The 17,809-nt window shown below is 45.1% G+C and overlaps 1 protein-coding gene across 2 annotated transcripts in view; it reads right to left on the reverse strand.

Annotated features, from left to right (window-relative positions):
* The window catches only part of F13a1 (coagulation factor XIII A chain), a 160,700-nt gene that overhangs the window by 23,489 nt on the left and 119,402 nt on the right, over positions 1-17,809 (reverse strand). For both annotated transcript variants that reach the window (XM_078020501.1, XM_005327491.5), the window contains 2 exons: positions 11,680-11,833; positions 4,235-4,522 (listed from right to left, as the gene is read on the reverse strand). In XM_078020501.1, coding sequence (XP_077876627.1) covers positions 4,235-4,522; positions 11,680-11,833 — 442 coding nt within the window. The remainder of the gene's footprint in view (positions 1-4,234; positions 4,523-11,679; positions 11,834-17,809) is intronic.

Raw genomic sequence — 17,809 nt, forward strand, 5'->3', positions numbered from 1 at the left:
CCACCAGCAGCAGCACCATCACCGGGAGCCAGTTTTCTGACTCCGTCATGCGTCTGAGTCAGGATTTGGATCAGACGTCAGGCGATGCCTGTGTAAGCCAAAAGCTCTCAGGACAGAAGGCTCAGACACGAGAAGGGGTGGAGATTTGGCAGGATTAGGGCAAATTTAGGACAGTTTGGATTGTAAAATGGAAAGTTCTGCATCCAAAGAACATCAAGCATGGATTCCTGGAAAACCAAAAAGATGGGCCATCTTAGACTGGGGGTTGTCAATGGCAGACTGTATTGTCCCCTCCAGGAGACATATAGCCATGTCCAGAGACTTTTTTGGGTTGTCCCAAAAAGGCTGGGGGTGGGTTGCTGCTGGCACCTGGTGGGTAGAGGTCTAAGATGCTGCTAAACATCCTACAAGGCACAGGACAGCCCCGAGAGAGAGGTATCCAGATGTCGATAGAAGCAGGGCTGAGCAATCCTGCCCTCAGCTCTGGAGATGGCTGGAATATATTAGTCCATTGGAGATGAGGACTCAACAATGGCTGGGTTGGCTTGGTTCCCAGGAGAGTGCTATTCTATTGGGAGCCTATTCTTTGAAGTTAGGCTCTTACCTTGACTTTGATCCCTGAATGCTGCTTCTTGAATGATCCACTCATGCAGTCTTCACTGGGCCTGAGTCTGGACCCCACGCCCTCCTGCCATCCAGTGAGTGAGACTCCAGCCCTCTCTCCATTAAGTATGACCCCGAATGAGCTTATGACCTGTTCGTCATCCCCAGGTCTGGATGGACGGAGTGGAAAAGCGTCAGGTCTAAGAGGACACTGCTTTGCCTACAGCTGCCTCAGTAAGTGTGATAAAAAATGAACTCCCCCCGTGCATATTTCTATAGGGGCCGTGTTTGACCACAAGGTTTCTCAGGCTAGTGGGACACGCTCTTGCTACCCTTATCATCTCGGCTTCAGGGCTCCTTTCTTCTCAGAGGGAGCACATTCCCTGAAACACACAGCACTAAAGAAATCAGGCTGTGTTTCGGAGCCCAAGAGAACAGTGCTCCTGAAATAGTCCGTTATGTAAGCGCTGTGTTTTGCCACTGCACAAGAAATTGTTCTAGATAAAGTTTATTAAACGTGGCAAGAGAAGGAGGAATAGATTTTCACTCTGTGAGCTGCAGAGCTGGGATGAGGCCAATATCATTTACGGTGTCTGGGGAAAACCAAGGGAGACACAGACTGGAGCAGCCTCCACTCTTTTCCAAAAAGCAAAGAAAACTAAATATAGCCAAGTGGAAATGATAGCACCTTTGAAGGTACTGGGAGGTTTAAGTTATTCAGATCTCCCAAGCTGATTCTGGCCCACACACGCCCTTTAATCATCAGGCTGGAAAGTATGTCTCCCATCCCACTTGGAAAACTTTCTTTGCAACAGAGGCACCCCAGAGTGTTTGAGTGAGGTCTACAAGGACGTGGCTTTCTGCCGTGGACGGCAGTTTATTTCAGATGGCAATATGCAATTTGTTGCAGGTAATTCATGCCTCCTATCTGTGGAGTAAAGGAAGAGTTGCCGACTCCCTTCTGGTTATTGAAGATCAGCCCTGGGGTGGGCTGAGTGGGCGGGGCTATGTCAATATTGACTCAGGCTTAGGTTTGGTGAGCTGTCTCTACATCCCTGACTCAGAGGGATCATTTTTATTATTATAAAAATAATTATTGTGCCTTCTAGTCCATAACTCAAGTAAGCTCATTCTTTAATTGGATTAAGGAGAACCAGGAAAGGCACTGACAGACAGAACCCTTGTGAAGTGGGAAAGGGCAGCTGTTTGGTTTCCTGTCCAGAGATATGTGCTGGACCACAGGGAATAGGGGAATCAGCCAAGTTTGTAGCCTTGGGCTTCCCGTCATTGCCTGAATGGGACCTAGACTCTGTCACCTGCTTTGCCTCTGGCTGCTCTTTGGGGTCTTGAACACATCAACTCATCCTCCCAGCTCAGGTTCCCACAATGTTGGAAGTTCATCTTTACTGAGATCTGACCATAGTATTGCCACATGCAGTTTCCTCCACAGTCTCCTTGTCTCACACCACATGGCCAATGCATGGGCCAATCAGGTGGCCTCTACCTTCAGGACACGCCCAGATCTGACTAGTTCTCACTACTCTGTTATTGTCACCCCATCTCTTAGGTGAAAACTTGCAGCAGCATCCTAACTGGTCTCTAGGCTTGGGCCCTGCTCTCCCTGTAGTCTCTCAACACAACGAGCTTTTAAAACCTGTTAGAGCATCTCAGAAACCCTCCACTGGCTCCTCAGCTCACTGGAAACAGAGTTCTTGCATGTCCTGTATCCACCATTTTTTTACTCCTGATTTAATCTATTTTCTGTTGCTCTAACAAAATACTTGAGCTTGGGTACTTTATAAAGAAAAGAGTTTACTTGGCTCACAATTCCAGTGACTGGAGGTTCCAAGTGGTGTGGTGTTGGCATGCTAGCTATGTCATACCATGGTGGATAAGCAAAAAGGGAACTGGCTGTGTACAGAAGAGGCCAAGTTTGTGGGGTAGACTCCCATTCTAAACAATTACGAGGACTGCTCTCCTCCTCAGTTCTCTGTGTGTGTGTGTGTGTGTGTGTGTGTGTGTCTATATCCATATCTATATATCTAGATATCCAGGTATAGATACATAGATATATAAATACAGATATAGATATAAGTACTGGGGATTGAACCCAGAAGTACTTAACCACTGAGTCACATCCCCAGCACTGCCCCCTCCTTTAGTTTTGAGACTCAGTGTCACTAAATTGCTTAGGGTCTTGCTCAGTTGCTGAGGCTGGCCTCAAAATTGCAATCCTTTGCCTTGGTCTCCAATGTCACTGGAATTACAGGGGTGGGCCACCGCTCTATGCTCATTCATTCATACCATTCCTTTCTATGAGAATCTGTTCCTCCCTCTTGGAAAAATAATAATAAAAAAAAGTCTTAAATCTTCTAGTTTTCAAAGAAAATACCATGGTGCTTCTTAACCGTTAGCCACATTACCGAGTCTAGGCCTATTCACTTCCTTCAAGTTCTAGGAGGTTTTTTGGAATTAGAATCTTTAGAGATACTTCCTCATTTTTCTTGGAATGTCTTTCTGAGAGATACTGTGGGCTGGGAGAGTCATCAGATCTAGAAACTTTGAGAACAATTAAGACATGTGTTTCACCCGGGGGGGGGGGGCTGCACATCAATCTTGCTCGCCTCTGCTTTATAAGACTTATGTGCATACCTTGTATTCCCTTTTTTTCATTTTTCTTTCAATGCCACATGTCAGGTACCCTAACCTCTTAGGTCCTTCCCAGTCTCCTCCAACTTCACATGCTCTGCCCGGAGACCAGTTCCTTCGGGCTGAGTCATTTTGCCAGTTGTGTGGCCACTGATACCAGCAACCCCAGGAAAAATGAGAGCAGCCGTAACTATAATCCCGGATGCAAGCTAACGAACGCATGTTGATCCCACTCTGCTTAAAATATTCTGAATATTTATAGTGATAAAAATGTGTGTGCAAGGGAGGCTGCAAAGGCTGAGTAGGAAGCCCCGTGAGAGACAGCAGAGAGCCGGAAGCCCTGCATGGCTCCTGGATGGCACGTTCTGCCTCCAGCTTCCTCTCAGGATGGGGTCTCTCCCTAGACGTCTCGCTAATCAGTTTTAAGAAACAGCCTCTATGCAGAGGTTATATCTCTCTACCTTCTTGGTAAGTAAAGCAAAACACACCAAAAGCCTTTCCTATCTCAGGAGAGAGATACCAATAAGTGCCCCATTTCCAGAGATGGGTCATTTGGACACATTTCCCAGTTTCTTGTTGTGCAATCCCCTTGGAATGGGATCTGAGTATAATGCAAATTCTGATTCAGGAGTCCTGGGTGGGTCCTGAGATTCTGCATGGCTAAGGGGCTCCTGGGCATGCTGACACGGCTGGTCTGCTGGTGCGGGGACCACACTTTGAGTAGCCAGAAGTGAGGTGACTTTTAATTCTCCTGACTCACGGGGTTCTTGGCTTTGAACATTTCAGTGTTCACTTCTATGTGTGAAATAGAAAGATGAAAACTGAGGATTTCTAGGATAGGAGAATTCTGCCTGTGTGATTCACGTTCCTGAGCTCTGGGGAGAACTTGCATTTGACAGACAGCTAGGAGTGGGCGTTGTCAGTCACTGGGACAGAGAGCCAGATACCAGGTTCTGAGAGAAGCACACCCTGGTTTGCTTACAGGATAAGGGCTCCAGCACCACGTCGAATGTCTCCTTCTTGAACTCCGTCTTGGAGACCCCAGTGTAGAAGGTGATGTTGCCCGAGAGATAGGCAGAGATGCTGTAACGGTTGGAGCTGCTGTTCCGGAAGGTGATGGTGATCTTGAAGTCCTTTCCCAGCACGGCATTTTCCACCTCGAAGTCCATGTCCACGTCTGATCTCGATTTGACCACGCCCTCTGTGTTGAGGGCCTTCTTAGCTCCATACATGAGTGCTGTCTCCAGGGCCAGCCGCTCTTCCTCTTGACCTAGAAAAGACCCAGAGATAATGATGGAGGAAAAAAAAATACAATCCACCAAAAAGAAAGTTATCTGCATAAACACACCGTGCTGCCCTGGTTGGCTGCCTGGGAAGGTTCACCACTTCCCCGGTGATTATTTTTGTTATAAATACTGCAAAATGAGGTTCTTGGAGTGACCTGCCCGGGCTGCTGGTTGAGTAGGTGGCCATGCCATGGTCTGTCTGGAAAGAAGGTTACGAAAGGTGTTGCTCTTAGGGTTGTTTCTCCAGGGCCATTAGTCCAGGGTGCAGCAGGTAAAATTAAATAAAAATCGAACTCTTCTCAAACTATGGTGTCAATTTCTTTCCTGCCCTGAGTCCTAGCCATAGAGCTGGAATCTGGAGTGCACTAAGCAAGGATTTTGGAAATATTTGTCTCTTTCTGTCCTGCCTCCTGCAATATAAGCTTTCTCTGGCTCCTGGATGTTCCTTCTCCCACATATAAGCCCCTCTTTTTTCTCTTCCCAATCTGGCCTTTTCCAATTGTTCCTTTCTGTGTTGACTCTGGAGGGCTCCTGCCCCACCCTTCTCCACCTTCCAAGGTGGTCAGTTGGCTGTTGCCAGAATGCAGAGAGTTTTCCCAAATCGTGGCCACCCCAGGACATAGGGATCTGGCAAGATGCTAACTAGTCTTCCCTGTTTCTGGGTTAGATCTGCTGGAATAACCCTGAGTCATCTAGAGATAGCTAAAGGTTCACAGCCTTCCGAGGCCTATCAGGGGCTCTGAGATAAAAAGCCCTACAGAAGTCCCTGTCTCACCCACTTTGCTGAGAAGCAGCAATGCCACTGCTTGAATCCCCATGCACACCCAAGTTTACAGCAGCACCATTCACAATAGACAAACTGGAACCAGGCTAGGTGTCCAACAGACGAATGGATACAGAAAGTGTGGTAGACACACACACAGTGGAGTTTTATTCATCCATAAAGAAAAATGAAATTGTGTCATTTGCAGGAAAATGGATGGAGCTAGAGACCATTATGTTAAGCGAAATAAGCCAAATTCAGAAGGTCAAATTAGAGAGGAAACAGGAAAAGAAAAGGCGAGGAGATCACATAAACAACAAAGGGAGATCGGTAGAGTAAAGAGACCAGGAGGTAGGAGGAGGGGAAGGAAAGAAGAAATAATGGGGAACAACATGGGCCAAATCATACTGCTATACTGTGTGCATGTCCAAATATGTAACAACAAACCCCACCACTGTGTACAACTATAATGCACCAATTAAAAAATGAAAAAAAAAATTAAGAAAAACATTCCAGAAAGGAGACCTGTTCAATTTTCCTGAACACAAATATATCTTGTGTTCTGATCTGTTTTTAAAGGTCTGTCCATTGACTTGTGGGGGTGCACCAAAGTTCTAGTGCAGTTTGAGATGCGGATGCTGTTTTGAGGGAGTGTCTTGCAGGGTTATTGAGGTGGTTGGGTTGGAGATGAGGGCAGGGGGAGATGGAGAAAGGGTTTTCTTTGGAAGAGGCTAACTGTCCCCACAGAGTTTTACATGAAGTTTGGCTTCAGAAATGAGCTTGGTGCTTCTGATATCCTCATGCATCATGGAGGACAGAGATGAAGAGATGAAGGCAAATTCCTGGACTTGTAAAAACCACTCACCACAATGGCTAGTAGAAAAAGAAAAGACACTTTAAATAAAGAATGCTGGTTTTTATAATTATGTTAATGTTAAGATATTATCTTCTACTTTAGTGAATAATTGAATGCAGTGATGGTGAGGAGGCCAATTAATCATGACTCCTATTAAGTGCTAATTATGTGTCGGGTGTTGGGATAGATGCCTGTGCACCACCTCATCCAACAACTCCACCAGCGAGGCACTGTGATGTCATCCATTGCCACATCTGCAAAACCAGGACAGCTTCATCGTGGAGTGGTTAGGTGGATCACAGGGAGTAGATGCATAACGAATGGAAGACCGTCTGGAAGGACAGAGGAAACGCCAGCAGGTGTTGTGTGCAAACGTGGATGTGTGTGTCTATGTGTGGACAATTTCCCCGATTGTCAAGACTGCAAGAATGTGCCAGAAACGGTTGGTCTAGGACAAGCACTGGCTGCAGCACACGTTGACGGATCAATAGGAGGAAGATAATGAAGGGAAGCAGGCTGTGGGGCCAGGGCCGCAGAAAGTGCTGTGAGATATTTTAGCGGACATCCTCTGGCAGACGGGTCCGTGAGCGAGAGAGAGGGCAGTAATGATCAGCACTTTGGATGGGGGCCAAATATGCATTTAGGTAAAAGGCAGGAGGCAAATTCCAGCATCGGGAAGGAGAGGAGAGAGGTGCTGCCTTTGGGGACAGAAGCTGAGCTGGCTATGGGAGGGGAAGGGGAGGAGAAAAAGCTTGTGTGGAGCTGGGAGCAACCAGAGACATGTCCTGGCTGGTGGACCCTTGGGCCTCCTTCTGGGGAAGCACCTGCCCCTGAGAGCAGGGCACTGCCAGGCAGAGGCCGACTGGGCTATTACAGGAAGGACGGGCCCAGCAGGAGAGAATTTTGAGGTTTCCCAGAGCCTGCCAGAGTAATGCCTGCTTCTCGGCAGTTACCCTCTGTGCTCTGGTGTCTTACAAAATTCAGGGCCACGGGCAATCCTGTAGTGATACGAGAGGTGATTTAAAGAGAGATTGTATTTTCTGAGATGCCTCTGTAGCCTTCAGGAGCAAGGTCAAAATATCTCCCTGTTAACGAGGAAGTAATACCATCTTTTTATGTTGGAAGAAGCCTCTTCTCATGTCCTGATCTTAGCTCCAATGTCAGCTGCTTGAGCCTCTCCCCGCTCTGTGCAATGTGTGCCCAAACCCTAGTCCTCTCATCTCTCTCTAAAACACATGTATTTTTTTTCCTTTTCCTCATCAGAGCACTTGCCTCTGCATGACATCGGCTCCCCTGCTGAGTCCTAGCTCCAGGGACAGGGTCTGTCTTATGTGCCTCTGAGACCCCGGGACCTGGGGCCTCCTGGGTGAAGGATCTAGGTTTGCAGACACAAGCTGCTTTCAGCCAGAGATTTAAACTGGACTATTTAAAATTATTATCTTCATAATAAGTTTAAATAGTCCAGTTTAAATCACTTTACATGCAATTAATCCCATCTGGAAAGTGCTGTTTTGGTGACCATTCAGGTGCTCATTTGGTGCTGTGATAACCTCCGTGATGTCTCAGGCAAAGTGTGAGGCATGATGGAAACACAGCCCTCATGGGCACCAAAGGGACAAGTGGAGAACAGTCGCAGTGTAGACACGCACATCCCAGATGCTGGGGCAGATGTTGGTGGAGTGTCTGGGGACATGAAGGAGAGACCCTCGACCTGCCTGGGGGCAGGGAGCCTTCTGGGAGTGGGGGTCTTTCAACACAGTAAGCAGAGGCATGGGGGTGAGCAGGAGCTTGGGTTGCTGGAGGAACTGGCAGCAGTGTGCCTGGTGCTGTGTCTGATGTCTGTGGGGCATTGCCAGGAGGTGAAGTGAGAGGGGAGTGTCAAAGAATCAACCAAAGAGAGACCTTGTGATTGCAAAGCTCTGAATGCCACGGGAAGACAGCGAGGGCTTTTGAGCAGTGCTATAACAGGCTCTGGCTTAAATGTCAGGTTTTATCCCTTGGGCAGCAAGGCAGGAGTTAGACTGAGGGAAGGGGAGGATGAGGTGGGGAAGCTAGAGTTATTATTTTTCTTGGAAGAAATTATCATGGCCCAAACTTGGGAAGAAGAGCTTCCAGAGTATGCCAGGAGCATAAATCAGGGTGCCAGTGGGCAAAGAAGGAATGGGAAAGGAAGAAGACAGATGTACATTCAGGCAGCTCTTTCAAGATGAAAACACATTGCAAAGACACAAAGAGGCACATTTGGTGTGGAATACCGTGTTGAAAAGGATTTTGTGATTTTTTTTTTTTTTTTTTTGGTACCAGGGATTGAACCCAGGGGCACTTAACCACTGAGCCACATCCCCAGCCATTTTTTAATATTTAGAGACAGGGTCTCACTAAGTTGCTTAGGGTGTCACTAAATTGCTGAGGCTGGCTTGGAACTCAAAGTCCTCCTGCCTCAGCCTCCCAAGCCACTGGGATTACAGGTGTGCGCCATCACGTCCCGCTAATTTTTTTTTTAATTAATGTAGCAAACACTGCAATGCTAATTGAAAGGAAAAATTAGAGCAGGGGAGATGAAAATATGTGACAGAGGGGTCATAATTAATGGAGTAAAGAAGGACTGGGGTGGAGACACCATCATAAAAGAAGACAGATCACTACAGTGTAAGCTTTCCGAATTCTGGTTTTCAATGCTTTATAGTTGCTGAGTCTTATATTTTGAAAAAAAAGTCATAAAATTGATATTAAACTTTCATTTGTCAAAGTGGAAAAAATGATCTTCTTGCAATTTAATTAATTAAAATGATTGATCCCCAAGTCTGGTCAGAAGTTCTTTTCTATGTTTTTACTCGGCTCCATGCTTTAGTATCCACACTCAGTGCTTGTGGACGCAGAGAAATTATATGAGGGATTCGCTATGAGGATCAGAGTGGCGCGCACACAGCCAGCCCTTTACTGTCTGCCCGTGGCAGACATCAACAATCCATCACCCTCCTCACCGTTCAGAGGGATTCTCAGCATCCTTCTCCAAATAGCACTCCACGCCATCCTTTCCAAAATTAGAGTTTGAAATGGAGATGCCAGCCTTGATTAAGAGACTAATTATTCACCTGGAATCAAACTCCAGCCCAGAAGCAGCATGGGGGGGGGGTGGTTTCTTACAACTGTGTATGTGGATGTAGGAGGTCTTCCAGTTGGATCAGAACACACACTGACCTCGCCCTGATCCTGGTTTTCTTGTCCAATTCTGGAGGCCAGGACCTCGGAAGTCTTCCCTACAAACATTTGGTGCATTTTATTTATTTTGGTCTTTGTCTAACCAATCCCCCAAATTCTCTTTCATGGAATACTTTTGATCTTTCCTCTCCTGGCATCGGATGCTGTCCCCTTCCTGATTTGGCCTTCACTGTCACCTGTCACCGATGAGCCAGGCAGTTAATGGCACTTGCGTTCTGCTGCCTGTTTTGGAGAAGACATCTGGTTGTGTGGCTTGCTGACTGCTCTGAGCTCAGGAGCTCACCTTTCATTCTCCCGGAGTAAGAAAGTCCACACTGTATTCTCTGTCTCTCTGACTTTTCCTGGAGAACTTGCACCCCAGTGCTCCCCAACATTTCCCATCTATTCTTCAGCATCAGTGTTGTGATCACTGCTCTGTGCCCAGTGCGCTAGCACACAGGAGGTGCTAATTCAATGTATTAAACAGGTGGATAAATCACAGCACCCCTTCTGGGAGGACTCCAAGGTGGGAATAAATGAATTGCTCCTTCAAATCTACTTGGAAAACGATGACAGCCCCTGTAAGTACAGCAGAAGTAATATGTATGCTGAGGACCACAAGGCCCTCCCTGACCCGAGTCTGGGTTGGGGGCAGCATCTGTCTGCCTGTGCCAAGCAATTCTCACCCAGCCTGGCCAGTGCTTGATTTTGTTTTTTTCTGCAGCTGGAGAGGAAGGCAGGTCCCTGCAAGCCCCCACCCCAGACAGTACTTGCAACGCAGCAGATGGTTAAGTGCAAGCTGTTGAACAGATGAATGCAGGAACATCTAATGAGAGAACATTGCAGCTAGTTTCTTTCACATTTTCTACGGAATTTCTTTTTATTTTTCCCTTTCTAAATCTTTTTGTTTGTAATTGTATAATAAGAGGGCATTGCTTGTTTGTTTTCTTTTATTGTGCTTTTTTTTTAACGTTTCTTTCAGGGAAAAGGAAAAAGAACCCTTTTTTTATCTATGTCATGCCATGGATGATAACAACCAAATGAAGGAGAGAAGCAACCTTTTCAGAAATGCAGTAAAAATTCACTAGTTCAAATGACAAAAATTCTGAATTTCTAACATGAGGCACCCTCATTTTTAATTCAGCAAGCTTTTTCTTTATAGTGCAAATTGCTTTTGTAAATAAGAGCAAGGAGACTGTCTAAAATATTTTAAACAATTCCTTCACTCCTTAGCACTTCAGGAATACCGATAAATATTTAGGTATATGCTAATTACTTATCATTTTTATCCATTCACCAAAATAAATGCCGCACTCAAGAATATCTGGAGGTGAATCATTTGCAAAATATATTCCACGTTTCCCATTAAGACACCCAATATCCTCACCTCCTGGCCCTGATTGACCTTGGGAAGCTTTGTCTTTGGTCACTGGGCATCTGAACATGATGCATTGTTAAGGCCTGCAGGACCCCAAACATACTGGACTATGTTCCTACAGCCTGGAAGCTCTGTCTAGCTTTCTTTAGCTGAGGTCTGTGACCTCTCTTCCTGAGCTTCACTTTTTTCTGCATCTCCTGGTTGGATCAAGTAGCCATCTTCTTTGTTCTCTGAATAATAATCCTATCTCTTGCCTGGGGACAGAAACTACGTCCTGCTCTCTGCTAGGAGGCCTCACACCAAACCAATTGTGGAGACACTCAGTATTGATTGAGATGAAATTGAACTCAATAGTGTCATTTGGAGTATTCTGTACAATAAAAGTTAACAAAAAACCCCCCACTATAACATTATTTTATAACTGAAACTGGCCTTCAACATAATTGACCTGAATTAGTGAGACATTACTAACCTATTAATATTACATTACCTCCATCGTGAGGTTTCTATGACAATTCAGTGGAACAATGTATTAAAAATAATTTGTAAAGTACTAAACAAATGTGAAGCAGTTATTTAAATTTCTATTATTGGACTAAAGACAAGATTATATTAGTTATACTGTGTGTTCTAAAAGGATTATTTAAAATGAAGGTCCTTGTCAACAAGAACATATTCTATATTCTGTTTAAATACATACAACTTTGAACCAACTCATTTCACAAGCCAAGAGAAGGAGAATTCTGCCCAAAGCAAGCAACCAAATAAAACTACAGTGGAGAACTGAAGCTGTGATGTGTCTTTCACTCATGAGAATTTTGACTTCCAAATGCTTCAAATGCCAGTACATTTTCTAAAACAAATTTCAGGGTGACAGTGACTGTATGTTTTAGGGATTGGAGCAAAACTTTAAAAAAAAAATCATTCAATTGTGGTAAATTACCTTCTTGGAATTTGTAGGTATCAGTAATATCCTGTATGCCGTCTCCTTCAAGTTGTTTGGTTACAATTAGTTTTCCAATGTGGGTGGTATCCAAGGTTTCTACCACGTGAGTGCCGTCTTTTTTAGCTGTGATGTAAATAAGATCACTGTTGACCTGGAAACAGGAGAGGAGAACATTCGTCATCATCACAGGACCTCGTTGCCAATCAAAGCGCTGCTCACAATAGCTGAAATATGGAATCAACCTAGGTGCCCATGAGTGGATGAATGGATAAAGAAAATGTGGTGTATAGACAATGCCATAGTATTCAGACATTGCAACAATCAAAAACCTATCATTTGCAGCAACACAGATGGGATTGGAGGTCATTATTTTAGTTGAAATAAACCAGATGCAGAAAGAAAAATCCTACATGTTTTCCTTTGTGGAAACTAAAAAGTCAATCTTGTGGAAGAAAGGAGTGAAAGAGTGGTTACTAAAGATTGGGAAGGAATGGAAAGTATTTCAATACAGAACACCAAAAAAAAAAAAAAAAGAGATGAGGAATTTGTTCTCTCTGTCCATCTGTCTATCACAGTCGGGTAATTATTGATTAAAACAATTTAGAAAATATGTTAAGATGAGTAGAAGAGTAAAACATTCCCAACACAAAAATAATTAATGGTTGAAGAGATGGAAATTATGACCCTGATTTATTACACGTTGTATACATGTATCAAATTACCACATGTATACATAAAGATGTACAAATATTATGTCTGTATTTTTTTAAAAGGCAAAATCAAAATGTTCGTGTCACCAAAATCTTTAACTTTCCATGAGGGTGGACATCTAGAGATCCCTAGAGTTGCATCGTCCCTTTCTTCAACAGCACTGGATTCCTAGGACCATGCTCATTGTAAGATCATTTTGAAGTAAGAATATGCATCTGAGTACTCATGAGTAATTTAAATGAAGGCTATCTGGGGCTGGGGCTATCAGCAGCAATCATCTTCTTTTCCCGTTTTCATACTGGTAAATGCAGCCACTTTTGAGACAGCCAGAAGGATTTTATGTCCATTTCTTGCCTTCTTGCACCTCTTTTAAGCTGGTAGAGGATGTGACCTCCTTGTAGGAGAAGAGGTCTGCCAGGTGTCTTCCCAGAAAGAATTCCTCCTTTGCAAAAGGAGAGAGAGGTGCGTGGGAGAGTCTGTCTTTCTGCTTTCAGATATTTCCATGCAAAGTGATGTTTGAAGCTGCCACAACCACCTCAGGACAGTAAAGAGAAGTACCACTGCCAATCAGAAGCTGGCAGAGTAGAACGAGGAGAGGGTCTGCAGGCTTGGTGATGCCATTCAGTGGCTAAACCACCCTTGGAACTGCCTGCTGCAGGGTCTCTTAAATGAGAAAAGCAAATCTCCAACTGTTTGGGCCATATTAATTTTGTAACTTGCAGCCAAAAGTATTTTAGTAGAAGGATAAGACTAGATCATCCAAGAGAAGTTCAAGGAATTTTTTTGGTGGTTCAGCAAGCAAAATGTGCTACTTGGAAATAGTATCTTGGGACCATAATACATGATCCCCAAACTCCTCCAAGGTTCTAAATCTGAGCTTGAAAATTGATTCTCCCAGAGACTGTTATTGCATTTTTTATAATACTTTTCTTGGGTGTTTCCTTGATTAGCATAGTAGCAGGTAGGAAACATGAAAATACATATTCATGATGTATTTTCTATATATTTTCCAAGTCCCTTTCTCAGCCTCATTTCCCTTCTCTTTAAGTAGGGTAATAATAGTTCCTTCTTGATGGCCAGCAGTATTAACGGAAATAAATGCATGTAAACTATTTATCATGGTGCCTGACATAGAGCTCACACTCAGCACATGTTATTGATAAGTATGCATTATTTAATAGTATTCTCAGATGTTGTTAAAAGTGCCAGAGTTCTCATAATGAACAGAATAGATTTGGTCCCTCCAAATAAGGCTTACACAGTAGTAAGGGAGATTCCATGCATGAAGATCCCCTGGATAACTTTAAAAAAAATTAGGAAATGCTTTGTTAAGGTCTTGGGTGGGACTCTAAGTCTATTATATTTTTAAAAGATGTATTGGGCAACTTTAATGAACTCCTGCATTTCAGTATAAAAAGTACCTTAGGAAGATAAGATGCTTGGGAGTACCTGGGATGGTGGCAGAGAAAGGGGGTTGGCTAGAAAGTAGCAACCAAATTGAAACATGTAGGATGCTTAGGAGTTTGAGAAGTAAAGAATGGAGGGAAGGAAGACTGAGATAGTCAGAGGGATTGGCAGGTGCAGCACCTGGGAGGAAGGTCTTGAGAGAGACACTGGGTTAGCTACCAGAAGCTCTGATCCTGGGGCATTCATTTGAGAAAGTCATATTAACCTCTAGGAACTTCAGTTCCTGCTTCTATAACATGAAAATTAACTACACTTGTTCTGCCAACCTTATAGAAGCTCTGAGGCCAGACTGAGATCAGATCTATGTGAATATGACTTGAAAAATCTCAAAATTGAGTAGAAATGGAATGGCCATTATTAGGTATCGGGGAAACAAGATGTTGTATTCCTAACTTTTAAAATTGAGGTTACAGAAATCAAATTTTCTCCATGTTCCCACAAAATGTTGTGAATTTTCATGAAGTCTGGTCTCTATTAGGGAAGGAGGTACCCAACATTTCCTGAATATCCACAATGTTTCAAGGATATCTTGAAACACAACAATTCTGTGAGGTCTACATCATTATCCGTACTTTAGATGGGAGATTACCAAAACTCAGAAGGCTCAGGCACAGTGATTGTGGCTTGGAGGGAGTGGAGAAGTATTAAGTCCTCAGCCAACTCCTAGTTTGTCCTCTTGACCTTTATCCCAGGCCGGCCCACAGCCCATCCCCTTGGGCCGATGTACCTGGGCTTCATAGTCGACTTCCTCCTCCATATGACCCCATAGAGCCATGAACACTACCAGGCTTGGGGCTTTGGTGTTTCCACACTTGAGACTCAGATTTCTGAGGTAATTGATGGTGACCCCAGTCCTCAGCAGAACTCAATGGTGCTAGCCATATGAAATAAAAGTCTCAAATCAAGCATCAGGACAGGAAGGGACAGAGAACCTATCTAAGGAACATTTGTCATTTTCAGACATAAGTTAAGGAAACTTTAAGTGAGTTGCCTGAGAACTTTGGCATTCCCTTTGGAGGGGGCCATGCATGCCCAGGGGGCTCCTCCTCCACCTGCCGCTGTCGAAACAAATAGCCTTTTAATAACAGCCCTCACAGCAGCTCATGGCTTTCTAGAGAGACAAGGTTAAATATCAAGGTGGCAAATCCTGGGCTCCCCTTGAGCAGGGGTTAAGAAGTTAATTGAGGCTAAAATCCCAGTCCAGCCCAACAACCCTGTCCCTTGTAGAGAGAAAATGGGAAACACATAGATGGGATGGATTTTGTGTATATATATATTGGGGGCGGGAGGTGGAGGGAAAGTCCTCTTTCCAAGTGACACTGGCAAGCTTTCTTTTCAGTTTTGGCCACTAGTGTAATGGTTCTTTATAGAAGAATCACTGAGGGGCTTTTAAGAAAGAAAAACAAACAAAGAAACAAACAAAAACCACTGATAGGCTCCACCAAGACCAAATGACTCTATATAGTAGGACCATGGTTAAGCTCAAGGGTGTACTGCAAGGAATATTGCACTTGAGCTGTGTGACTCTGGTTGAGTTACTCGGTCTCTCTGAACCTAGTTTACATAATACTTTCTTCACAGGGCTGGTCGGTAGAGTTACTTATGGAAACTCTTCATGTTTCAGGGTTATTTATTCTCCCTGTTTTAAATGGAGAAGGGTCTTAGTGATCATGTAGTTCTACCTCTACAGATGGAAGGGGTAATGCTCATGTCAAACTGAGCATCTTCACACAAAATCTGATATTCTTTCCCGATGCAACACCCTTGCCTCTCCGTCAGACACAAGCACTTCCCATGTAGCTTCTGTCATTTCTCAGAGGCCCAGGAGCTCAGCAAAGGTGGGCTGAGGCCTCAGAGGCTCGAGGGTTCTCTCTGCAAACTTCCACCCACAGAATATAAACGCATCTGCACAGCTGGCAGAAGCTGAGACCTCTGCCAAGGATGGACTTGCTTTTTTAGTTTCAGGACCAAAGACAGAGTTGACTTTGGTTTGTCCATTTTTTCCCAAGTGGAGATAACCTCACTGAATGATCCGCGGAGAGCATGCTGCTTGGTCAGGAGCATATGGAGGCAATGGGTGCCCAGCTGGGCCAGGGGACCTTCCTGGCACAATCACCAATTAAGCATCCCAGTGCTGGCCCTGTCCTCGGCTGGGGACTGTGCCAGGCCTCTGTGTGTGCTCTCTTGTGTTTTGTACACATGCCTTTCCCCCCAGCAGAACTGCCAGCACTGGAGCACTTCTCTTCAATGCGATTCTAGCAGCTCGTTTGCTTGATCCTATCGTTCAACAACGAAAGAACAACAATTTGCTAGACACCGAATACGCTCTCAGCAGTGAGAATACAACAGATTCTACCTTCCTGATGCTTCTGTTTTAGAAAGGTGAAAATAAACACCAAGACAGGGCAGGTGGAGAAAATCAGGGCAGGTAGCGATCTTTCAAGTGGGATCGGGGAGACTGAAGACCTCTTTGAAGAGGTGACCGAAGCAGATACCTGAATGCAGTGAGGGAACAGGACATGCAAATTTGTCCTCCACCCCCATAGGAGGAGAGGACAAACGGAGAGTGTCCCTCTCCTAGGCAAAAGGACAGTGTGAGTAAAAACTCAAGAGCACGTCTGGATGCTTCCAGAAGAGAAAGAAGATCAAGAGGGCTGGAGGGAAATCAGCAAGGGGTGGGGTGTCCGGAAAGCAAAGGACCGGATCACCCAGAAACTCTGGAAGCTTCGTATTCAATTTAATTGTAAGGCTGCTAGGAGTCTTCCACTGGAAGATTCAGGGCAGGAGAGGGACAACTTTGAATTTACATTTTAAAGGATAATTCTGACTATTTTTTTTGGAGAATAGATAGGAGAAGAATAAGAGCAGGGATAGGGAGGTGAATTAGAAGGCAACTTCAGAGAGCTCAGTGCAGTGTGCAGAGCTCAGAGGGTAAGGACGGTGATCAGGGAAATGGTTGGATCCGGGCTATTTTTAAAGATATTTCCAACAAGACGCATGAAGAAGGATAAGAAGAAAACTTAAAAAAAAAAAGATTCTTAAGTTTTATCTCTTAGTTGAATGAATTATTTTAGATCTGAATGGAAGATGTTTAGAAGATGAGCTGCAAGCTTTCAAACGTTGACAAGTTTGAATTGAGAGCAAAGTGTCTACTAAGAATCAGCTGCACAAGTTGCCTACGGAGACTGACAGGCCCGGAAGTAGGGAAGGAGCAGCCTCCGGAGCTGCTGCAAAAGTCGTCTCAGAGCCCGGAGTGCAGGCGAAGAGTGTTCCCACGTGCATGTGCGCATGCGTGTGTGGGTCTGGGCTGAGATGCATAAAGCAGGCAGCGAGCCAATCAGAAGTCAAGATGGAAGAGCAACATCTTCAAAGACAATCTGCAAAATGTCTTGCTAACAGGAGTTGCGAATTCTTCGCCAAGAACCCAAGTGCCTGCTGAGCCTGGGGACTCGGATGACCCCAGTGACAGAGCCCCTCTGCTCTCTTCTCATCTCTTTAGAAGCCCTGGGCCACCCTGGGTTGGGGAGAGAAGAGGCAGGAGGACCTTCCGAGCTGGAGGGACTCACCATGGTAAAGAGGGCATGAGGCGGGCAGGGGTCAGAAACCAGGCTTCAAGGGCCGGCAGAAATCTAGAAACGTGAAGGATCACTTTCCTCCACGGAAGAAAGGAAGGGAGGATTCTCTCCATGCGCACTCCTCTAAGACAAGTCAGTGAACATGATGCTTGACCTGGTCCAGGAATGAGGGAGGGATGATGGAGACCGTGGTCACCATGAGAGGAAAGAACAGGCAAATCCTGGGGCAGCAAGAGGAGGGTGATGTAGCAAGGAGGAGGGGGAGGCAGGAGCCAGCGCCACCGACCTGAGGCACACCCTGCGCCCTGCCCTGCGCCCTGCCCTGCGCCCTGCCCTGCGCCCTGCCCTGCGCCCTGCCCTGCGCCCTGCCCTGC

This window comes from Ictidomys tridecemlineatus, chromosome 8, assembly GCF_052094955.1.
Source record: "Ictidomys tridecemlineatus isolate mIctTri1 chromosome 8, mIctTri1.hap1, whole genome shotgun sequence".
Lineage (NCBI taxonomy): Eukaryota > Metazoa > Chordata > Mammalia > Rodentia > Sciuridae > Ictidomys > Ictidomys tridecemlineatus.